This window comes from Drosophila albomicans, chromosome X (genome assembly GCF_009650485.2).
Source record: "Drosophila albomicans strain 15112-1751.03 chromosome X, ASM965048v2, whole genome shotgun sequence".
Taxonomy (NCBI): Eukaryota; Metazoa; Arthropoda; class Insecta; order Diptera; family Drosophilidae; genus Drosophila; species Drosophila albomicans.
This window is the reverse complement of record NC_047627.2, coordinates 5,993,274-6,016,996: the sequence shown is the minus strand read 5'-3', so window position 1 is coordinate 6,016,996 and position 23,723 is coordinate 5,993,274. Positions and strand designations below refer to the sequence as shown.

Below are 23,723 nucleotides of genomic sequence, written 5' to 3'. Positions count from 1 at the left end.
AATGTTAAGTGTGGAGCCAACTTTTGCTTAACAGAAACGGTTAGCTGAATAGTTTTCGTCGCGGCAATATGACATTAAAAGTATTAACGTGCATTAAAACCCATTTAAACTGTTAATAGAATTTATGTTAGGAATCGGAATGTAACTAATTGTCGCGTCTGTTATGTGTTCTTATATACGGTACTCCAACACTTGCTCCTCTGCACACAGCACACGTTCCTCTTAAGCAAGTTGGCAGCACTGCGCCATGTTTAAAATTTACCGAAATGTTCAAGTGAAGGAAAACTGCGTCACTTTGCGCATTCTCAATTAAAAATCAGAATAAACAAATAAAATAAGAATAAAGTGAAAATAACTAGCAACGATGGACGAGGAAATGTTGCAAGTGAAGGCAGCAATACTCGCAGCCACCAGCAAGGATGTTGATCTTTTAAACAAAAAGTGGTTGCAAATGTTTGACACTGAATATTACCAAAAGTTGATATGGAAGTTAGAGGAGCGCGTGCGTAACTTTTATATGGACTTATTGACAGAATCAGACGAGAAGGAGAAGTGCATACTCGACGCCATTGATGCACTCAAAGTAGAGGCATCTGAGATCAATCGTCTAATGCACAGGAACGTGGACATTGGAGAAAAGCCGGAGGATATGCCGCTAATAGTGTGGGAGCAGAAGCTGGACAAGAGCATTGAGCATCTGCGAGAGGAACTACAAGCACGTCGCAACGAGATCTGTGAACTGCTGTTGCAGCAGGAGGAACTGTGCGAGGAGCTGGGGGAACAGCCCCTGCCTTTGCTTGCAGATCCGTTGCCAAAGCCGCAGGAAATGTGCGCATTTGCAGAACATTTGGAACGGTTGAGGGCGGAGAAGACGCGTCGCATGGAGGAGCTGTTTAAGTTGCGCAGTGAGATCAAGGCGGACATGAAGGTGCTGCAGCTGTTGCCACTGACTGCTGCAGATGAGCGTCTGTTGAGTCAGGCGAATCAATGCCTGACTCCGAAGATGCTAGAGAAGCTGCGCGTCATGCGGGCCGAGATGGCGGCCCAGGTGGTGGAGTTGCACGAGCGCATCGACGATATGCGCGAGAAGGTTGAGGTACTCTGGGAACGTCTGCAGGAGACGGATGAGGTGACGATGCAGCGAGTGCGCAAGGCGACTAAGTATTCGCAGATAACGTATGATGTGCTCAGTGCAGAGCTGCAGCGGTGTCAGAAGCTGCGTCGCCAGAACCTGAAGACGTTCATTGAGCAGCTGCGCTTAGAGATCAGCAAGTGGTGGGACTTGACTCTCAAATCGGAGCAGGAGAGGAAGCGCTTCTCGAACTACTACAACGATTGGTACAATGAGGATCTTTTGGAGTTGCACGAGTTGGAGCTGGATGATCTGAAGAGCTTCTATAATGACAACAAGGAGATATTTGAGTTGTTCGCGAGTCGCGCAGAGATTTGGACACGCATGGTGGCCTTGGAGGCCAAGGCAAATGAGCCGAATCGGTTCAACAATCGAGGTGGTCAGCTGCTGAAGGAGGAGCGCGAGCGAAAGGCAATTAGCAGCAAGCTGCCAAAGATTGAGCAGCAGATTAGCGAGCTGGTGCAAGCGTACGAGTTGCGAACTCGCTCTCCATTCCTCGTCCATGGCGAGAACATACTGGAGCACATGGCCAACGAGTGGGTGCGTCTGCGCCAGGCTAAGGAGCAGCAGAGCTCGGCCCGCAAGCAACAGGTGACCAGCACTAAGATGTTACCTCCTCCAAATTCGGGGGCTGTTCCTCCTCGCACTCCCCTCGGCCACAAGAACATGTCCGCCTTGTCGGCATCCACGCAATCGTTGCGTAATACTCCGTCCAATTGGAAGCTGGCTTCCATGTCGAATTCGGCCTCAAAGACCACTGGCAATTTACACAAGCGCAAGCTGCCCAATGGGGATGCCAACAGTAAGCAGGAGACGCCGCATGCTAAGCGCAACCTACTGAAGGCATTGACCCCGATGAAGAAAGCAGCTGTGCATCACAAGTCGAATCAGCATCTGCTGACGGCGCCATCACCACGTCAACAGCAACAGCTGCAAACGACACAAAAAGCAGGCAAATCGCCGATGAAGAAGGTGCGGGTGCTGAAGGATACGATTCGACGCAGCTCGGGGATGGGCAGAAGGAGTGTGGGGCATGCTACAAAGAAGACGCGCAACAAGGCGACGATACCTGAGATTAGGATAAGGGCACCATCGGGGGATGAGAACGATGGCTTCGAGACGGATGAGAATGACACGTATGATTCGTTTGAAAAGTCCATTGAGCCGGCGGCACGTTCTTCCATGATGCCACAGAAGATGATTACTTCGACGTTTTTGAAACATTGAATGCTGTGAGAGCTGTTGCGCTTATAGAGATGCTTTTATTTTTTACTGAAATTACTTAATTGTGTGCTTTATTAAGAGTATTATTTTGCTGTTGTGTAACTTAAATGAATACAATTACATGCCACATTTTTTTTATATTATGATTTAAGCAACAATCGTTTGGTTTGAAATTTAATGTTTGTAACTGCCGTCATTAGAGAATATAATCGAAAAAATCGATAATCGATAAAAGTCAACTTCTGCGCTGCATTGTAGTGCTTCCATAATTGAATATACTTTTATTTCTCTTTAATAAGCACACATATATTACTTTCATAAAGTAATTTGAGAACAGCAGTGTACATTTATTATTTTATAAATAACTGCATTTGTAACTCACACGTTTAACAACTAAAATACAATAGTATTATATTGTTGGCCTGCAATTTAAATGCTGTTATAATCGCGCGCCATTTTGCGCATATGGATGGATAACATAGCTCTGCCAACTCCTGCGAATATAACATAACCGATAACGACCGATAACCTGTTGTGTGATTGCACTGTTTACGCGCTTTTTTCCTATTATTGAGAAGTTTGTGTTGATTGCAGTCGCCGCAGCAGCATATTTATTTGCAACAAATTAGTTACAATGAATACACCATTTGAATCACGAACACTCGTTAATGGCGGTCTGCTTAAGCAGTTTACGGGCCAGTCGGTGAGCATAATGGTGCGTGTGGAAAGCGTGGCGGGCACAAATTTGATGGCGTGCAGCACCGATAATCACAAGTTGCGCATTAGTTTGCCGAGCGAATTGAGTGCGGCACAAGGCGCCTGGGTGGAGGTGATTGGTGTCTCCAGCAGCGGTGACACCATACGCGCCAAGGAGGTAAGGCTGCTACTGTTCTCTCCGTCACCCGAAATGGAATAATAAAGCTTCGTCAATGTTTGTTGCAGGTTATTGAATTTGGCGGCGAGAATATCGATTTCGATGTGGACAGCTACAATGCGATGACGCAGCTGCTCAACAATGTGAAGCTCTTCTATCGCTATGGCTAAGCAACAAAACTAGGCTAGATATTACTATAAACACACTGGTTGCTCTTTTCATCTTTTGTATTTCCCATGTATAAACAAGAATAAATGTATCATTCAATAATAGCAAAACGGTGGCTAACTAATATGTAAAGCATAATGAATCTCTGGCTACTGCAGCACAGCGGCATTGGCCACCACACTGGGATTGTTGACCACCTCGCCGAGCGAGTCGAGCACCTCCTTGCGATAGTCATCGAACTCGCCATCGATCTCGTTGATGGTCTGATCCTCAATCACATACAATGTGCAGCCGGTTTCACGTATCAAACGCTCGTCGTGGGACACAATGATGACGCCGCCCTCATACTCATTGATCGCCTCGGCGAGTGCATCAATTGACTCAATATCCAGATTATTCGTCGGCTCATCCAATATCAAAACATCGGGTGCACTCAAGCACAGCTCGGCAAGCGCCACACGCGCCTTTTGGCCACCGGATAGATCCTTCATCTTGATGGTGTGCGCATGACTGACAAGACCAAACGAGCCCAACGCCTTGCGCGCTTTCTCGTGCGGCAAATTGAACAAACGCTGCAAATACTCAGCCGCCGATTCCTCTGCTGTCAGATGCTCGCCCGAATGCTGATCGAAGCGTCCCACATGCAAGCGATGATTCTTGCGCTGTTCACCCTGTTGCGGCTCCAGTTCGCCCAGCAGCAGCTTGAGGAACGTCGACTTGCCCACACCATTGGGACCCACGATGGCCACACGACTGGTCAGATCAATGCCAAAGTCCGCTTTGATGAACAACGGTTTCTGGCCATCGAAGGCGAACGTGATGTTGTGCACACCCAGAATTGGGGGCTGCAGCTGCGATGGCTCCGGGAAACGGAACTTCACAATATACTCTTTGGGGCGGGCCAACAATTCCTGTGGTCCCTCGTCCTCGTCCTGCTTCTGTTGCTTCGACTTGTTCTTCTCCTGTTTGCGTGTGAGCGACTCCTTTTGCTTCTTCTCCGCCGCCTTCTTCGACTGGCCGTGGGCCTTAAGTTCGCGCAGACGCTTCTCCTGCTTCTCGTATTCCTTGATCATCTCGCGACGCTTCTGCACAAACATCTTCTTGAACATGGAGTAGTTGCCCTTGTAGTATTGCAGTTTCTTCTGGTCCAAATGGATGATCTCGTTGCACACATTGTCGAGGAAACTCTGGTCGTGAGACACGATGAGCAACGTTTTCTTCCAGCCCTGCAAATAGTTGTCCAGCCAAATGACCGCATTCAAATCCAAGTGATTTGTCGGCTCGTCAAGCATCAACAGCGTCGGCTCCAAGTAGAGAGCACGGGCCAAAGAGACACGCATACGCCAGCCACCGGAGAACTTGTTCGTGGGACGATCCTGCATCTCTTTGCTGAACCCAAGACCGGCTAAGATGCGGCGAGCACGCGCCTCTGCCGAATACGCACCTATGGCTTTTAGTTCGGCAAAGGTGTCGTTGAGTTCCTCTTGCACCGTCAGATCGCCGCCAGCGAATTGTTTCTCCAGCTCTTCGCTCTTTTTGAGCAACTCGGTGCGTTTAACATCTGCATCCAAGATGGTATCGATGGCCGTCTTGTCGGTGGCTACCACTTCCTGTTCACACAACAGCACATCGATGTTGGGCGGTATGGCGAAGGCACGTGTGGCAATGTGGCGCAACAGCGTCGTTTTGCCGTGTCCATTGGGGCCAACAAGGCCATAGCGACGTCCATGCGCGATCAGCAGATTGGCATTCACGAAGAGATCGTTGCCTGGCGGAGGAGAAGACAGAATTAGAATAGGGAACATGGTAGTAAATCAATTGCTATGGTTACAAATCGATAGAGTTTCATTTGTATGTCACTTACCCTTGGCGGATATGGTGAAGTTCTCGATCTTAATGTCCACCGCATGCTCCAGAGCTGCCTGTTGTCCGGCACTCTTTTGCACCTGCGACATGGTGAAATTGCTATCGAGATCCGAGTGACCAGCGCCGCCTTTTTTGGTCATCAGATCCATTTGACGCTCGTATTCGAGTTGTTTCTTTTGCTTCTTCTTCTCCTTGTGCGTCAACTTCTTTTCCTTGGCTTCGACAGATTCCTCCGACTTGGGCTCCGGCTCCTGTTCCGCCTCTGCTTCCGGCTCGTCCTTAAGCTGCAGCTCTTCCAACTGCTCCTCCAGCTTTGGCTCTGGTTTCGTTTCCACTGGCTGCTCCTCTTGCGCCGATGTCGGTTCCTCTTCCGCTTCCACCTCTGCTTCCTCTGGTTCCTCGTTGTCGCTCAATTCGTATTTGTTCTTCTGCTGCTTCTGTTGCTTCTGCTTGGATTTCTTTGCTGCCGGCTTGGGCTGCTCCTCTTCCTCTTCCTCCTCCTCTGCTGCATCGTCTTCCTCTTCGTCGTCGCTTAAGGCAAACTTATTCTTCTGTTGCTGCTGCTTCTTTTTGGACTTTTTCGATGCCGGCTTGGCAACCACCGGCTCATCCAGCTCCTCATCATCGTCCAGCTGTTTGTTGTTGTCGTCGTCATCATCATCATCACTGAAACCTTCGTCCTGCTTCTTCTTATTGTTCTTTTTACTCTTCTTGCCCTGCTGCTGCTGTTTCTTGGGCACACTCTTTGGCGTCTCCTCTTCATCGGATTCATCGGCCACGGGCTTCTTTTGCTGTTGCTGATCTTCGTCATCGCTCCAATCATCATTGTTGCGCTTACCTTTCTTGTTACCCTTTTTATTGGCAGCCGCCTTCTTTGGCTTCGCTTTGCCGTCGAAGTCATCGGCCACTTTGCTGCTGGTCAAAGATTCATTGTCGCTGGAGTCGTTGTTGCCACCGCCACGCTTTCCCTTTTTGCCTTGCTGCTGCTTCTTGGACGCCGTTGCTTGCTGCTGCTTCTTCTTGTCGCTGACATTCACTTTCTCCGCATCCAATTGCAGTTCGTCGTCGTCATCAAAGCGTTCCTTCTTTTTGCCTTTCGCTTTCGACATGTTTGGAGTCTGATTGGAATCGAATTAGGGTATCGCACAATTAGTCTGACAAGAATATAATAAATTTCTTGTTGTACACAAATTACTTTAATTTAGTGCAGTATGTTGGTGTTGAATGACGACGATAATGTCGCTGCTGCTGGCTGCGACGGCGGCTTTCACGTGCACAGCTGGCAAATGTGCCAAAATGTGGAGCTGGCCGACCAAGAAGAAGAAGCACAGCGTGCGAGCGCAAGCACACGATGATCGCCTCAGTATGTGTGTGTCCGTGTATGTGCGTATCGTGCATGCATGCGTGCCTCTGTGTGTGTGTGTGCACTCAAAATACTATTATCGGAATTGTGATGTCATCATTGGTTCCGAACTAGTTCACAACAGCTGCTTGCAACGAATCAATATCGCCTGAACACGTTTTCACCTGACTCAATTTCTCTACTTCAACTATTGCTTGACAGCTCACGCAAACGTACATATTGTTTATTATCATTTTTTTTATGTATGCACAATGTGTTTGTGTCTCCCGTTTGTGTTGTAGCTCGCACAGCTGTGGCGTATTGACGCCAAGCGGAACTAGTTGGAACTAGTTGTTCAGCGATAAACGGTGAGCGCACAGCTATCGATGGTAAATATCGATAGATGACAAAAAAAATTTTTTTTGCCACAAATGTCGCCGAGCTACATAATTGTTTAATAAACAATTAATCACTAATATAAACAAAATAGTGCAAATTGTGTCAGTGTATGTGTGAGCTATTCAATGTAATTGGCAAGACTGTTCGTATTGAATGGCCTGCAATTGCGCTACGTGCTGTGCCCACAGAGTAACAATAACAAAAACAACAACGAAAACAATAACAGCAACACAAACAACAACAACAACAACTGCTGCTGAACTAGAGCCACAACGCAAAGGAGATTGAGATTCGCAACGCAATCAAAAAAAAAAAAAAAAAAAATCACACACACACATACAAAACAAAAAAAATAGAAAAAAAAACAACAGAAAAAATTCCATAAAGCGGAAAATAACATACGCTGCGTGAGAGTGTTGTGAAGGTGCCAAGGGGGGAGGGGGCTGCCGCGAACATAGCCCAAAGGTGGTTAACAGTAGCAGCAGCAGCAACAAAAACAACAACAGCAAGAAGAGTACGATACTACGAGCAAGACCTTGAAAACTTTAAAAGAAATAGCAACAAAATACGCTCAAAATATTAACAAAAAACGCAAACAGAGCTGAGCGCAGCACGTCGAGAGTGTGAAGAGCGGAGAGTGGAGAGAGGCCGCCAAGTTATGGAGAGTGACAATTTTCCGCAGCGCGCCAATTAAACATAGAAAAAAGTAAAACAAAACAACAGCGAGAGAGAGAAAAGGAAATGCATTGTGGAGAAAAGCGAATTCGATATCGAATTCGTCGGCAAGCGTGAGCAAGAGACAAGCAAACGATTTACAACAATAATAATAATAATAATAATCATAACAGCAGCAGCAGCAGTAGCAGCACATCACTACACTCACACACACAAAGAATCATACACACACATACACTCACACACACGCCAGACAACAACAAATAACGTGCGCGATATGGCAGCAATAGTCGCCCCTGCCGCTGCCTCAGCCAGCAGCGGCGTCGCAGTTATGACAGCAGGCGTCTCAGATGCGGCGTCATCGGAGCCCAATGGCGACGCCAATGGCGCCTCAAATGGTCGCGAGGCGCGCAACCTGGCCGAGAAGCAGCGACGCGACAAACTGAACGCCAGCATCCAGGAGCTGGCCACCATGGTGCCACATGCCGCGGAGTCGACGCGGCGCCTCGACAAGACCGCTGTGCTCCGGCTGGCGACGCATGGACTGCGAATGGAGTATGTGTTTGGCAAGTCGGCGACACGACGGCGTCGCAAACACAATCTCAAGATGCTGCCATCGACGCACGAGACGCCACAGCTGACGGACACACTGATGCAGTTGCTCGACAGTTTTCTGCTCACGCTCACATGCAATGGCCAAATTGTGCTCGTCTCGGGCAGCGTGGAACAGTTGCTGGGCCACTGCCAGTCGGATTTGTATGGACAGAATCTGTTGCAGATTACGCATCCCGATGATCAGGCGTTGTTACGTCAACAGCTCATACCACGTGACATCGAGACGCTTTTCTACCAGCAACAGCAGCAGCAGCAACAACAACAACCACAGCAGCGACAACGACAGCAGCAGCAGCAGCAGCATCAACGGCGGCACAAGCAGCGACGTCAAAAGTCAAGGCATTCGCAATCGCATTCCACATCGGCCAGCGACGAGGAGGAGCACGAGGAGGATGAGGACGAAGCTAACGACGACGACGACGACGTGGAGCTCGAGGAACAGCAATATGACAACGACGATGGTGATGGTGATGACGATGATGTGGAGCTCATGGATAACATCGATGCCCACATGCCACATCGCAGTCGAACGCGAACCCGCACGCCCAGCCCCGAGACCCTCGCCCATTGGGCGGCCATCGATGAGCGTCTGCGCGCCGATCGTCGCTGCTTCAATGTGCGCCTCTCGCGGGCCGCAACGCGAGCGGAGTCGACGCGTCAGTACGAATGGGTGAAGATCGATGGCTGCTTTCGTCGCAGCGATTCATCGGTGACGGGTGGCGCCGCTGCCAATTATCCAATCGTCTCGCAACTGATAAGGCGATCGCGTAATAACAATATGCTCGCTGTTGCCGCCGCCGCCGCCGCCGCAGCGGCTGCTGCAGCCTCATCTGATAACTCGTCGTCGTCATCGTCCCCGTCGCTGCCGCCTCCCTGCCTGCCACAACACGATGCCATCGCGCAGGCCGCGCTCCATGGCATCAGTGGCAACGACATCGTCCTGGTGGCCATGGGTCGCATCATGCGCGAGAGTTCGACGAACCTCAGCCTCCTGTGCCGCCAGCCGGAGCCGTATCAGCTGGAGTATCGGACGCGGCATCTCATCGACGGCAGCATCATCGACTGTGATCAGCGCATTGGCATCGTTGCCGGCTATATGAAGGATGAGGTTAGTTACATTTCACTCTGGCCATCAGAACATCAGAATTCTTCATTAGTATCCATCATTGTATTGCTATTATAATTATTATTATTATGGTTAATATTAGTTTTTAAATTCTATTTTTTTTTATTACTAATTAGCATAATGTTTCTTTTTTATCCATATTGGATTATTGTGTTTATTATTTATTCATATTTATTTTATTATTATTATTATTATTATTATTATTATTATTATGGTTAATATTAGTTTTTAAATTCTTCTTTTTTTATTACTAATTAGCATAATGTTTCTTTTTTATCCATATTGCATTATTGTGTTTATTATTTATTCATATTATTTATTTTATCCACATTATTATTGTTCTGCTCAACTTTTTTATTATGATTATGCATTTTGTTTCACTATTCATTAATTATTCTTAAAATTATCATTTTCATTAGTTTTTAAATTATATTTTTTTTTATTACTAATTAGCATTGTTTCTTTTTATCGTATTATTATTATTATTATTTTAGTTTTATATTAAATTTTTTGTGGTGACAATATTTTTTACTATTGATTAATTAATTTTCCTCAAACTTATTATCATTATCTTTATTATTTTTATTATTATTATTATTATTATTATTATTATTATTATTTTCTTATCACTATTATTATTATCATTATTACTATTATCATTATCATTATTATTATCATCATTAGTATTTTATTTGCATTCGATTAGCACTTAAGACCGTGTATAAGTTTAGAACATTATTATTCATGTATCATGTATCTTATCAATTATCATATCTCTGGTTATTATCGTTATATTATTGTTTTACTATGTGTAGGTTTTCGCTGACATTATAAATATTCTCTTCAGAACTGATTCAAACAAAGTTCTTCATTGCATTAGCATTTGTATTAATATTTTTATTTGAATTGCAAAATATTTTGGTTTATTAACTTACTGCTGTTATTAGATAAGCATTAGTACTATGATATTTATTAATATTATTATTAATATTTATAAAGTTTGAGCATTGTTATTAGAATACCTTTCGCCGGTATGTTTATCAGCAATGTTTAGCATTGTTATCAGCAAATTATCAATTTAACGTTCGAATTGCATAACAACTATGTGAATACTTCAATCAATTTAATTATGCGAACTGTGATTAGTCTTTTTTTTTGTTTTTGTTAACATCTTAGTTGTTGTTATTATAATTGTATATGTTTTGATTTGATTTTGGTTTATGTAATCATTCGATTATCTGAGAGAGGTTTTCCGCGATTGGAATGTTATGAAAATTGAAGCGTGACAAATTGCAATTTCACAACAAGTGATTAATTTATTGATAGAACTATATGCTAAAGATAATCGCTGTTATTTAATGTCGTATAATAGATATGTTGTCATGTGTGCTAATCGAAGGGGATTTTTCGTTTATTGTTTCTGCTTTGACAGGTGCGCAACCTGAGCCCCTTCAGCTTCATGCATCTGGACGATGTGCGCTGGGTGATTGTGGCACTGCGACAAATGTACGACTGCAACAGCGACTATGGGGAGAGTTGCTATCGACTGCTGTCGAGGAACGGACACTTTATCTACCTGCATTCGAAGGGATTCCTCGAGATTGACAAGAGCAGCAACAAGGTGCATTCGTTTCTGTGCGTCAACACGCTGCTGGACGAGCAGGCCGGCAAGCGGAAGGTGCAGGAGATGAAGAACAAATTCTCGACAATCATCAAGGCCGACATACCCACGCAGACGAGTCCCGATTTGCCCGCCTCGCGGGCTCCTCAGCAGCTCGAACGGATTGTGCTCTATCTCATTGAGAATCTGCAAAAGACAGCAAACAACGGTAGCAATGGCATCGACGACAACATCGATGCCATGGACGATGGCTGCTGCAGTTCGCCAGCATCGACGCTGACCCTGGAGGAGCAGGCGCCATCGCCAGCGGCACAGTTGGCTTTGGTGCCGCCAGCGCCTGGGCATGTGAAGCATTCGATATCGAAGTCGGTGGATGTGGTGAATGTGACATCCGCACGCAATTTGCAGTACCAGCAAAAGCAGCAGCAGCAGCAGCAACAGTTGCAACAACAGCAGAAGCAGCAGCAGCAACAACAGCAGCAGCAACAACAGAAGGTGCAGCAACAACAGTCTGTTATAAGGCAGCTGAGCTGTAGCGAGAGCTCCACATTGTCGCCGGCAAGTGCGAGCAGCGTGGATACGACTCTCGACGACGGCAACAACAGCAATGCATCCCCGCCACCAGCCACAGGAACAGCAGCCACAGCAACGGCAGCAACCACAGTTGTGGCGCCGCGAGTCAGCGTATTGAAGCGACTGATGTCAACGCCCATCAAGTCAGGTGGAACATCAGCAGCTGGAACGCAAGGTCGAGCAGCGACAGCGGCAGCGGCAGGAGGAGGAACGGGAAAGGGAACGGGAACACAGCTGAAGGCGGCGCTGTCGAGCACGTTGCGCAGCTTGGACACACAGCTGGTGACGATGGGCGAGGAGGCGCGCACGTTATTCCAACAACAGTTGCGGCAACGCGATGCCATGCTGCCCAGGTTCGAGCAGCAAATGGATGCCATTATGCTGGAGCATGAGGTGCAGAAGCAGTTGCTGGTGAACATAACCAGCGAGTATGAGACGCAGGTTTCGGTGATAACAAACAACAAGCAGAAACAGAAACAGTCCAGTGAGAGCAACAGTAACAGTAGCAACAGCGGCAGCAACAGCAATTAGTGTGGTTACTGCTGGCCAGTGTTGCGAAACGCCAACGTTTTTGCCTTTCGGATTAGCTACAATACAATACTACAACACAACACTATTTATTTAATGTACGTCGACACATAGCTCAGTATTCAGTGCACGGCTGAAGCTTTGTCCCCTCCTTAAATCTTCCTTTCCCTTAAACCTTACTCGAACTACCTCCCGTGTTTTTGTGCGTTGATCAACACTTAGACCACACTTAAGACCCAGTGCAAAAAGAGTACAAAGAAAACACACACACACATACATACATTGTTTTTAAGCCCAAGCTACTCATTAAGAGAGCGAGACAGAGACACAAATTGAAAGATAGAGAGAGAGATTCTAGTTTTAAATAAATAAACATTGTGCAACACTGAGCGCGACTGAGCAATACGCATAACAATTACCACATTTTGCAAGCAACACACATTTGTGTACACACAATTAATTAATACTCAATTGATAGCTGTAATAAGACTAGCGGAAAAGTCTACATACCCAGGCACTGGAGTTTTCCCTACCCCCCTCGAACACACACCTACACACACACACACCTACACACACACCTACACACACACCTACACACACACCTACACACACACACACACTGAGCACTGAGCTATTAAGATCGAATCCACTTTGTTTATCTTTGCTTTGAGCTACTCGCACCTATCTCGTTGCCTTTCCTTCCAGTCACCAGTCTCTTCACCAATTTCCTTACTTATAGCTTTCGAACTTCCCCCCTTTCCCCTTCCCCCGCTTCGATTACGGTTGCGGTTTTTTTGTGGTTTGCCTTAGCAGTTAGCACCTTTTTGTTTCATAGCGAAATCTATTGTCTTTCTTCAATTGTTTGTTTTCTTGTCAATGTGTAGCTATTTTTAACCACATTATTATTATTATTATCTATTATTTTTATTAGATTTTTGTTTGTTTTTCTCTTTTTTTTTTGTGTAGCATAGCTTTTGTTTTGGTTTTTCCCCAACAATAAATACGAGTATAGATTATAACATAATCACTTTTTTTTTCGTTTCGTTCGTTCGTTTTTCTAGTGTGTAATTTTAATTTGTAATGCCTAATTTAAGCAAATTTGTAAAATTCTTTTATGTTCTTTTGTAACTTAACAAGTAACTTTCTTTCAACGAGTTGTACTCTTAAAACACTTTTGGGTTATATCGCTACAGATATACATACGTATACATATACATACTATATATAATGATATATATATTCTAATAGATACATCTAATGTGTATATATTTATATAGTACATTTTGTGTTCTTTTTGCGTTGTTGTCTATATCTTTTGTACAATCTAATTTATGAAACAAATTTCAACAAAATAAATACGAAAACATAAATTAAACAAACAAACATTAACAATAACAAATGCAAAAACAAAATTAATAATAACTATACAAATAATAATAATTATTTTATTAAATATAATCATAACGATAATAATGCGTTACAAATGTTTAGCAATTAAATAACTAGCATGTAAACTAATTAATAAACAAATCGAAAACAACAATAATTATTAATGAAAATAAACAAGCAAAAAATACGGCTCGATTTACTCGATTTTCCCATGATGGTGGCTTTTATACTCGCTATCCATAAAGTAAAAGGTTTTTAAAAGTTTGTGTCTCCAGGAAATATATGTTACAGACAAAAGAAAGTATCTCCGACCCTTTAAAGTATTATATATTCGAATAGTAAGGCTGGAATCGAATTGTGGTACGGACAATAATAACTAAACTTTCTCCTATTCCTAAGAATTTAATTGCGATAGGATAAAAATTCTAGAAGTTATTTAAGAAATACTTTTGTATGGCAAATAACGTCAACTACAATCGAATCTCAGCTGCTTTGATTGACAATATGGTATGTTATGAGTTCTATGGTATATTTTAAATGTAGTACTTCAACGATATATCAAATATGGCAATCAGTATATTTTAGTATGTTATGGTATATTTTAAGAATATCGGATTGTTTTGTTTTTTTCATAATGGCATATTTTAAATTTGTATATTACTTCAACAATATACCAAATATGATATTCAGTATATTTTTAGTATGTTACGGTATATTTTAAGAATACCGGATTTTTTGCTTTTTTAAACGGTATATTTTAAATATGTATAGTACTTCAACAATATACCAAATATGACCTTCGGTATATTTTAGTATTTTTATGATATTATTGGGTATATTTTAAGAATAATACCAGACTATTTTGCTTTTACGGGTAGCGGGTATCTCACAGTCAAGCACACTCGACTGTAGCTTTCTTACTTGTTCTTTATCGGGATTGTCTTTCAATCCCATACTTAAAGAAATCCTACCCATCGTTGTTATCGTAAATAAACAATCCCATCCATTGAACTTAACTTGACTTGAAATTTCCTGATGTCCATAGAAATTTTCTTATCAGCGCTTTTGGGGTTAAAATATTGAAGTAGAAAGTCTGGAATTAAATTTTTTGTTTACAGTTTATTTATTATAATTAATAATTAAATTTAAAGTGAATTCTTGTTTACATTGCATGGTATTTTCTTCTTTTTTTCTGGTTGTCGTCGTCGTTCTTTTGGCCTAAGGTGAAATTTGTTTTGTGTTTTTTGTTTTTATTCAGTATTGTTAAATATATAATATATATTTAGTTTAACGTTATCGACTAGATGTGATGCAAATGCAAATTTATTATATAGCGTGTCTCACGTGTGACTGTGTGTGTGTATGTGTGTGATGTTGTGTTCCTTTGTGTGTGTTTAACATACATACAAGTAACTCTGCATAATTCCTATATATAGTTAATACAATATAAGTATATATATATATATGTATATATTTATATAGCTATGAGTACGTGCAGAAACGTTAAATGCGGCACCAAAATGAGGTGCCGAAAAATCGAAGAGCTTTTCTCTTACATATTTATATATTAATTATTTGTTTACGCTTAAGGATCCATTTTAATTGAACTATTTATAAAGACGACAAAAATTTCATTTAAAAATTAGTTACACCACTAAATTAAATTACGAAAAAAAAGGAATTGCATTTTTTGTTGCTGTCCGAAAACGTTTTCCATCAATTATTATTATGCTATGCGAAGACGTCTTTAAACTTAAAACAAATAAAAAAAAATGTTACAATAAATAATATATATATTTTGTAATATATATATATTCGACTGGATATTTGTTGACTAGAATTGTTAATGATTTCTTCTGCTATTTTGTTATCTTTTTGTTTTTGGTATTCTTTCTTTTTGTTTTGTTTTTTTTTGTATATAGACTCGATCGATATACAAATAACTCGGAGCAACACATAACGAAGAGAGAATCAAATGAGAATTGCTTTAGCTTTGATTTTGCTTATTAGTTTTTTGTTGTAGCAAAACACCTTTCAGGTACTTATAAAATATTTTCGTTTATGCGTCGTGTATGTCGAGAGTATTTCTTTTTCATTTTTGTTTTTTGTTTTTTAGATGCGTAATCGTTACATATAATTATATCAAAAAATGTATTAATACTATGAGTGTGTGTGTGTGTTGGTGAGTGTTATCAAGCATTTACATTGCGTGATAGATGCTTGGGAGATCATCAATTTATATGTGTATGTGTGTATTTATGCATGGTATATATATATATATAGATTCCAATTGTGACTATTGCTCCATCCATCCATCGTCTTCCCTCACTACCAGTCGCGTATCCAGCTGCATAATGGCGTCCACTGCTTACTCCATTATGTCCTCGTCCTGGAGCTCGTATATGTATTCGATAGTTCCAGAACCAGAGCTGGTGCCACTGGCAGCGCCCAGTTGCTTCTATTGCTCCATTATTATTGTATCCTCGGCCTTCACATTGCCGGAGTTGATCGCCTCCATGGCCTTGCTCAGCAGCGTCGCATCCTTCAGACTGACGACCTGCACCAGCTGCGGCTCCTGGCCAGGTCCACCCTGGATCATCATCTGATGCATGCCCGGCGACACTGTGATCGTCTCCAGCTGATCGCCATTCTCCACCTGAAAGTGCACATAATAACACTTTTATTAGTTTCTATATTTAAAGATCGAAAAGTTAAGTTAAGATTGAAATATTCCATTTACTTTTGTGTGTTTCGGGTTGAAGGTGGAAATCAAGCTTGTACTTACAGTAACTGAGGCATAAGAATGTTTGAAATGATATAAAACAGATCGCGAGACCTTGAAAATAAATAGTTGAACTTCTGCTAAGAAAAAAATAAATGAGAGTTAAATTATATATGTATTTAAAAACAAAATTTGAAATTATAAAATCACAACAACAAAAGATTTATTCAATAGTTTTGTTTGGTTTGTTTTGCTTTGTTTTGTTTTTCTTTAGTTTTGGATCCATCGTTTGACACGTAATTAAAATTTGCTCTAGAACAACTACAATAAAAATAATTACAATCATAATCATAATAATAATAAACATAATCAGTAATAAAAACATTAAACACAATAATAATAATAAGCAAAATAATAATTGTAATCAACATAAAAAATAATTGTATGCACTTCAATTTCTTCTGGCCACACGACTTTACACAATATTCACAAATCTTTTTCTTTTTTTGTTTTTTTATTTTTGGTGTGTGTTTCAATGGCAAATGTGGGCGGCGGTTCTTTAATATTATTTTTTAATTCACTTTCGGGTTAGTTTTTTCTTTTTACTTGCTACATTTTGAATGCAAATTGGCTACGTTGGACGAGAGTTTAACAAGATGACTATATGATTTCATTTATCGATGATTTATATGCTACTTTTTTCTCACTTTACAAAGCTGTTCCCAATAAAGTTTTGGGAATTCGTAAAATTTCAAATAAAACTTGAATTTCTATTCAAGTGGCAAATGTGCGAAATTTTCATTCCTGTTTGCCTTAGAAATTAAAATCTTCAATTAAGCTACATTCAATCAATTGCATAACATTTTCCATAGATTGCACAAAAAAAGTTTCATTTTTGTTTTGTTTTGTTTGAATTAAAATTAACGTTAATTTTTGGCTTGTGTTGCATGGTTTTAACTATGTTAATCGATTTTACAAAACTAAAATTAACGAAAAAAAATATGGTAAAACTAAAAATAAAAGCATAAATGTAATAATATAACTACATAATTAACTAAGAAATTCCATAATTGATGTTTTTGTTTTTGACGATTGCTAGGAACATGATACAAATTTGATTTGATTTTGTTTAGTTTTATGCGTGTGTGTGTTTTGGTTTTGGCTTCAATTATCAACAAATTATAGAAAATATTCTTATTTTTTTTTCTTTTTGGTTTGCGCTTAGTGTAAATTCAGTTAAAGGGGTTTTTTGGGGTGTGGGCAAGGGGCAAGGGGCAAGGGGCGTGGTTAGTAGTTTTTTTTTTTATTAATTTGTGTACAATTAATTTGATTTGTTGTTTTTTAACTTTTTGTTTTTGGTTTGTTTGTTGGCATTCACATTCCTTTGTGCGCTTGTGTGTGTGCGTTTCTATATGTACATGCATGTATGGCAAGTGTGTGCGTGCGTGTGTGTGTGTGTGTGTTTGTTTTGTGCTTGCAGCGCCGCTTTGACTAGATTGGTTAGCTTGCTTTGGAGCCTTTGAGGACTGCAGCTTGGCAGTCGCTTTTTGTATGTGAGGGGAGAGTGAGGGGGTATGTTAGAGAGTGGGGGAGAAGGGGGCGTGGTCTGGGTGCTACTCCAAGTGTTCCACTTTAATGGTTTTTGCCGGCAGTTGCGCCTGCGCGCTGCTCGTCGTCAGACTCGCGCTGTCCACACAGCGTATGGATGCCGGCGATGCGGCTGCGGCAGCTGCAGCAACATCGCTGCTGCTCTTGCCGCATGGCGACAACTTGCTGCTGCTTGGCTGCTTGCGACGCTTTTGCGCTACAGCCGCGCGACGACGCGTTGTCGTCGTCGGTGTTGTTGGCGGTGTTGCAGCCACAACTGGCAACAAGCGCTTGATAGTGTTGTTATTGTTATTGTTGTTGATGTTGTTGTTAGTGAGCATGCTATTGTTATTGTTGTTAAACGTGTTGCTGCTGCTGCTGCTGTTGCCACTGCCACTGGCGGCCCAAAAGAGATGCGTCATTGGCGGCGCTTGCAGCGTTATCGCAGCAGCAGCTGCCGGCTGCGCTGTTGCAGCTGCAGCACTTGCAACAGTTGTTGCTGCCGACGCAGTGCGACGATTCAACATTCCGCTGGCATTGAGCACCGAAATGCCAAGCAACGAGGCTGCATTATTACTACTACTATTGCTACTGCTACAATTGTTGTTGTTGTGGTTGTTGCTGTGGTTGCCGCTGTTGTTGCGTGTGTTGTGGTTGTTGTTGTTGCTGCTGTTGTTATCTACCTGCATGGGCGCCAGACAGACGGTGCTGCCATCGCTGTTCTGAATGTGCTGCATGTTCGCCATCACCGATTGATACATCGAAACGGGCACCGAAATGACATTGCTCACGGACACCGGATATCCTAAAGGGGATGCAAAATTATATCAACATTTCTATTGCAAGCAATTGGAGTGCAGTGCTTACCCTGGCCATCCTCGGTGGTAATAAAGATCTGTCCATCTTGCGCCTCGGTCAGATCAACCATATTCTCATGCCCATTCACATCGGTCAGACTCTGCACCGTTTGAATTGTGGCGCCGCCTTCGCCTTGATGTAGCTAAAGGTACAAATTGACAAATTGATTAACTTTAACGTTCGATTACTTTATAAATCACTCCATTTCACTTACCGTTGCCACGCCCTGCACTTGGGCGGTGGTGCCGTCGGGCAGCGTAATGATGGGATTATTGGGATCCACCTGGATGAGGGAAACGGTGCCATCAGCATTCTGCGACAGCACGGTCTGTGTCGTATACTGTTGAGTAGAATGTTTAATAAATATTAATGCACAGCTTTCTCTTTATGGGGTGAAACTTTGAAAGACGTTTGAGACAACAGAAATACAACAGAACAAAAACAAAAAAAAAAAAACGTTTGGAAAATTAATATAAAAAAAATGCAAAAAAAATGTTAACAAGAACATGCAAATTGTATTTTTTGTTGTTGTTGTGTGTGTGTTGGTGTGTGTGAGTATTTACATGTGCAGAGTGTGAAATGTTTGGGAACGCATGAAATGAAAACCATAGTTAAAAGCAGCTGCAAAACGAGAAAACATCAATATAACCAAAAAAAAAAAATCACAATAATTGGAAGAAAAAAATAATGTATTAAAATAATATTATAATCACATATATATATATATATTTGTCAATATCAATTGCAACGAGTGCGGTTAACAAGGCAAAATCATATAAGGAACAGTTTTTTCTTTTCTTTCACAACATAATCAAATAAATAAAAGTCAAACAATATCATAACAAAAACTTAAGCGTGAACATAATAAAAAACAGTTTGCAACCTTATCACAGTTGTTTGGCTAGTTGTCTTGTTTAAGAAGTTATTTGATAATAATTTAAAAAAGGAAAACGAATTCAGATCTGCGTTTTATTCAAACTGAGCTATCGAGTAGAAAAATCAACTGAAATATAAAGTCTTGATGATTTTTAAGACGATTAACAATTTTGAATTACTAATTAATAACTCAAGCTATAGCTGCATCATTAAACTATGCTCTATTCAGTGTAAAATGGAATATTATAAACATTTTCCATAATATACTAAATACTACTGGAATACTATTAACATTTTCCATTATATACTGAATAGAGCAAAGGGCTCTGAAGGAATTGTTTTTTTTACACATAAATAAATGTAGATCTTAAATTGGTTTCAAAGACTTCTTCCTGATTCTCCTTATTCTAAATCTAGTTTCAACTATAGCCAAAAACTGTTTAACTTAGTAATAAATGATATCATTAATCTGCGGTCAGTTTTGGCTAGTTCTCTTTTTCCTAAAGGAATAATAATAAAAAAAAAAAAAAATGATTTGCACTTACTATTTAATAACACGAATTAGCTCAAGCTTTGTTCTTTTAAGTATATATTGGAATACAATAAAAATGTTCTATTCTATACTTCATTCAGTATATAAAGGAAACATATAACCATTTTCCAATATATACAGAATAGAGTGAAGTTTAATGATCTATCAAATGCCACTAATGGAATTGTTTTGTAGCGCATAATAAGATCTATATCATCAAGACCAATTTTGCAAAGACTTCTTGCTGTTCTATTCTCTCTGTAACTTAAATTGTAACTTTAACAAAAAACAGATTACTAACTAAGCAAACAAATTGTATCTTCAATCTACGATCTAGTATGCTAACTGGATTCTCAACTCGAACAAGACAACTCAATAATAATAGAGCCAAGTGGAAAGTTGCAAGCATGCTGTGATAATAGGAATTCTGGATTCGAGGAGGATTTGAGCTTGGTTGCGTTTTAGTTACAAGTTCTGAGAGATTAGTACGAACATCAACGTCGCTGAGCGTAATGGGCTCGATGCAAACTTGGGCATTGGCAATCTGTTGGGCGGTGACTGTTTGGGCAGCATTCGATTGTTGTTGTTGTTGCTGCTGTTGTTGTTGTTGCTGCTGCTGTTGCTGCTGTTGAGCGACGGCAGCCGCTGCCGCTGATGCACTTACAGCTGCTGCTGTCGTCGGCACCGCCGTCGCCGTTGCCGTTCCACTCGCCGTTGTCAGCTGTATCGTCTGTGGTTGCCCCTGTGTCACTGCCTGTATGTGCACCGTATTGCTGCCATGATGATGATGATGCTGTTGCTGTTGTTGCTGATGATGTTGCTGCTGCTGCTGTTGATGTTGCTGCTGTGCTGGCGCCTGGCATATTTCGATTTTCGTCGAGGCCGGCAGCGTTGCCGTTGTGGTCACATGCTGATTGTTCGTGCTCTGGATTATTGTCGGTGCCGGCGTATTCGTTTGGGCCGTGTGCGTGGTGATCACTGTGCCGGCGCTGTTGATCTTGACCACATTCACCTGCTGTGGCTGTTTTCGAGATTAACCATGTCAGACAGTGTTGCGTTAGTGTGAGTGAATGTTAGTTGTGTGTTGGATGGGTGTGAGTGTGTTAAAGTGTGTGTTTCGTATGAGAATATGAGAAAGACAATCCCAGATAGAAACATTATGTTAGACTTGGTGACTTGACTCTCTCTCTCTCTCGAGATATACCCATAAACCATTAATATTAAGAGTGAACAACACGATGCTTTTGTGATTGCCCCCAAATAGATTAAATTACTTTTGTTTTCTCATTCATAATATAGTACGAACTTTGAAGTATTTTGCACAACAATAATAACTATTTTATATATAACAATTATTTCTCTACAATACTAAGCCAAAGGACTTTGCAGTAAGTGCTTTAGATATACATGTATGTTAGTGTTCAATGATATCTAACCTACTTAAATATATAAATAATTCTTCGGCTATTACGATAACTATTATAAACAATATTTCCTCGTATTTCATTGTTTAAATTTTAACTGTTTAAATAGAAAACATTAAATTAATCCGAACTACGTTCTTTTCTATAATGTCTTTATATATTATTTTTTATGATACTCATAATCATCAAATATATAAACGTTCTTTTAATCTATATTCCCGAAATGTTTTACAACAAATGTAGTTATAAACAGTTAAATTTTAAAGTTATGTTTATACATTTTCTTATCGCAAGAATTTACAAAATTGAGACTATTTTCAAGTGTGAAACTTTATATTAAAAGTAAGAAAACAAAAGTAATTTAAACCAATTCTTATGAAATTTGTAGAACCCATGTACAATGCAATTTCGGTGATGTGCAACAACATTTGCAGTCTCTATCGTTAATATATTATTCGCAATATGGAATACAAAAGACAAATTGAACATAGTTTTTCTAGTAACCGAGATGTTGTTGCTTATACAGACAGACAGCTATATTTCCTAAATGAGTGCGCAGAATGATTCTGCGACAAACTCATGATAAAACCCTTCTCCAACTCTTAGGCTAGATGAGTCTGGACTCACCTGACTGTTGGTGCTCACCGCCGGCGTCACGGTTTGCACGGTCTGTATGGTGGGCGTATTCGATAGCTGCTCCATGTCCTCGTCCTCGTCGCCCGACTGCGATATCAGAGCGTTGACCTTATCCTCGTCGTCGGCGAATGTGGGCAAGAGATCCTCGCGTCCATGGTATTTGTAGCAATTGATGACAATCTTGCGCAGCGCATGCGTCCAGCTGATCTGTGATTTGTTGATGGTTGAAGGATGATTGTTAGTAAAGGATGTTCAATATTTTGGGGCGGCTGTTGAACACCCACCCCACCCACCTTCTGCTTGTCGTCCTCGGAGCGGGCATCCATGCGGACATTCGCCCACGGCAACTCCTTGGGCCACCACGGCGGACGCGTTGACTCTCTGCCCCAGCCGGGTTTGCCGCGTCCCGTCGAGTACTTCAGCATCAGCGGTATGAAGGCGCGCAGTTGCGCCTGCGTCATCTTCTCGACCGGCGTGGGAATGCCATCGATCACCAGGCCAGGCAGCTCGAACAGCGACGGATCCTCTTGGGGTGGCGGCGGCGCCTGTTGGGCCAACGCATTGTCCAGTTCGTCCATCACAATGTTCTTCAGATTGCGCAGCACATCCTCCAGCGGCTTAGCACCGAACACCTTGTAGCTCGTATTCGGTTTGCCCGGCGTCGCCACCAGCACAACAGCCTGTTTGCCCACACGACCGGTGAACTCGTAGATGATGCCGCGCAGCTTGCGTAGCAGGCGATTCTGTTGACGCTTGCGCACCGATGGATTCGTTTCGAAGCAATGCGGACGCTTGCGCTTTTTCGAGCTCGCAATGGCTGCAGCGGCGGCCACGCCCACCGGACCAGCAGCGGCTAGTTGATTGGCCACATCATCGTTGACCGCAATGGTATTGAGATCGCCATCGTATAAGCTGCCATCGCTGCTGATCAGCTCGTCGTCATCGTCATCGGTTGCCAGACTCTGGATGTCATCGTCGAGCATCTCGATTTTGTAGGTGGTGCCATTGCTTTGATTGCCGCCTGATGAGGATTGCGCCTGGGTGCCGCTGCTCGTTGTCGTGATCGTGGTGACATTGAGACCGCCGCTGTTGGAGCTGTTGTTGCTGCCACCGCCGACGGTGTTCACAACGGTTGCATTATTGGCTGTGCCAACACCGCCGCCGCCGCCGCTTGTGGTGACGACGACATTGCCACCGCTGCGTTGGCTGCCGGCCGGCGCCACAACCAGCCGATAGCTTGTGGTGGCCAGCTTGCTGACTTCGGCTCCTACTCCTGCGGCTTAAGTGCGTCCTTTTATTGGCAGTGCTGCTGCTGCTACGGCTGCTGCTGATCCAGGTGGGTGTCGTTGTCGGTGGAGCTGACTGTGCGGCTTTGACTGTAATTCTTAAGGTTGCTGTGCAATTCAACGCCTCCGAGTACTCCTTACGCTACGTGCATGCGCTATTCTTAGTGTCCTTGGGGAGCTGAGGAAGATTAATGTGCGGAATCTATATTATTAATTTGCCATTTGAATTTTTCTTTTATCTTAACTAATTTCAAAGTTATCCAGCCGAAC

The 23,723-nt window shown here is 42.2% G+C and overlaps 5 protein-coding genes across 7 annotated transcripts; 3 read left to right on the top strand and 2 right to left on the bottom strand.

Annotated features, from left to right (window-relative positions):
* The first annotated feature begins 259 nt into the window (after positions 1-259).
* On the top strand, positions 260-2,497 carry LOC117572317 (protein regulator of cytokinesis 1-like). Its single transcript, XM_034255053.2, has one exon. The coding sequence runs from the start codon at positions 365-367 to the stop codon at positions 2,357-2,359; it is 1,995 nt and encodes a 664-aa protein (XP_034110944.1). The 5' UTR covers positions 260-364; the 3' UTR covers positions 2,360-2,497.
* A 397-nt stretch (positions 2,498-2,894) lies between these two features.
* On the top strand, positions 2,895-3,446 carry LOC117572325 (uncharacterized). The gene is made up of 2 exons (XM_034255063.2): positions 2,895-3,230; positions 3,299-3,446. The coding sequence occupies exons 1-2, from the start codon at positions 2,991-2,993 to the stop codon at positions 3,398-3,400; spliced, it is 342 nt and encodes a 113-aa protein (XP_034110954.2). The 5' UTR covers positions 2,895-2,990; the 3' UTR covers positions 3,401-3,446.
* On the bottom strand, positions 3,440-6,776 carry LOC117572291 (ATP-binding cassette sub-family F member 1). Its single transcript, XM_034255004.2, has 3 exons — positions 6,460-6,776; positions 5,263-6,382; positions 3,440-5,166 (listed from the first exon to the last, which is right to left on the bottom strand). The coding sequence occupies exons 2-3, from the start codon at positions 6,371-6,373 to the stop codon at positions 3,548-3,550; spliced, it is 2,730 nt and encodes a 909-aa protein (XP_034110895.1). The 5' UTR covers positions 6,374-6,382; positions 6,460-6,776; the 3' UTR covers positions 3,440-3,547.
* Positions 6,777-6,971: 195 nt separating this feature from the next.
* LOC117572281 (uncharacterized) lies at positions 6,972-12,709 on the top strand. 2 transcript variants are annotated; one of them, XM_052008253.1, is made up of 3 exons: positions 6,972-7,793; positions 7,863-9,403; positions 10,854-12,709. In XM_052008253.1, exons 2-3 carry the CDS (start codon positions 7,958-7,960, stop codon positions 12,144-12,146), a joined length of 2,739 nt encoding a protein of 912 aa, XP_051864213.1. In that variant the 5' UTR covers positions 6,972-7,793; positions 7,863-7,957; the 3' UTR covers positions 12,147-12,709. The 2 variants fall into 2 exon arrangements, with proteins under 2 accessions (XP_051864213.1, XP_051864215.1); XM_052008255.1 differs by having other exon boundaries at positions 7,854-9,403.
* Positions 12,710-15,392: 2,683 nt separating this feature from the next.
* LOC117572301 (DNA-binding protein Ewg) lies at positions 15,393-23,444 on the bottom strand. 2 transcript variants are annotated; one of them, XM_034255025.2, is made up of 7 exons: positions 22,461-23,444; positions 22,159-22,374; positions 20,601-21,128; positions 18,914-19,039; positions 18,709-18,841; positions 18,525-18,646; positions 15,393-16,188 (listed from the first exon to the last, which is right to left on the bottom strand). In XM_034255025.2, exons 1-7 carry the CDS (start codon positions 23,148-23,150, stop codon positions 15,991-15,993), a joined length of 2,013 nt encoding a protein of 670 aa, XP_034110916.1. In that variant the 5' UTR covers positions 23,151-23,444; the 3' UTR covers positions 15,393-15,990. The 2 variants fall into 2 exon arrangements, with proteins under 2 accessions (XP_034110916.1, XP_034110907.1); XM_034255016.2 differs by lacking the exon at positions 15,393-16,188 and having other exon boundaries at positions 17,331-18,646.
* Positions 23,445-23,723: the final 279 nt, after the last annotated feature.

Bases quoted from the DNA above. Each gene is read 5' to 3' on its own strand.
- LOC117572317 (XM_034255053.2), top strand. From the start codon at position 365: ATGGACGAGGAAATGTTGCAAGTGAAGGCAGCAATACTCGCAGCCACC.
- LOC117572325 (XM_034255063.2), top strand. From the start codon at position 2,991: ATGAATACACCATTTGAATCACGAACACTCGTTAATGGCGGTCTGCTT. The intron at 3,231-3,298 runs GTAAGGCTGCTA...TGTTTGTTGCAG, and splicing joins ACACCATACGCGCCAAGGAG to GTTATTGAATTTGGCGGCGA.
- LOC117572291 (XM_034255004.2), bottom strand. From the start codon at position 6,373: ATGTCGAAAGCGAAAGGCAAAAAGAAGGAACGCTTTGATGACGACGAC. The intron at 5,167-5,262 runs GTAAGTGACATA...CTCCTCCGCCAG, and splicing joins CTTCACCATATCCGCCAAGG to GCAACGATCTCTTCGTGAAT.
- LOC117572281 (XM_052008253.1), top strand. From the start codon at position 7,958: ATGGCAGCAATAGTCGCCCCTGCCGCTGCCTCAGCCAGCAGCGGCGTC. The intron at 9,404-10,853 runs GTTAGTTACATT...CTGCTTTGACAG, and splicing joins CCGGCTATATGAAGGATGAG to GTGCGCAACCTGAGCCCCTT.
- LOC117572301 (XM_034255016.2), bottom strand. From the start codon at position 23,150: ATGCTCGACGATGACATCCAGAGTCTGGCAACCGATGACGATGACGAC. The intron at 22,375-22,460 runs GTGGGTGGGGTG...AACAAATCACAG, and splicing joins CCGAGGACGACAAGCAGAAG to ATCAGCTGGACGCATGCGCT. The intron at 18,842-18,913 runs GTAAGTGAAATG...TTGTACCTTTAG, and splicing joins AAGTGCAGGGCGTGGCAACG to CTACATCAAGGCGAAGGCGG.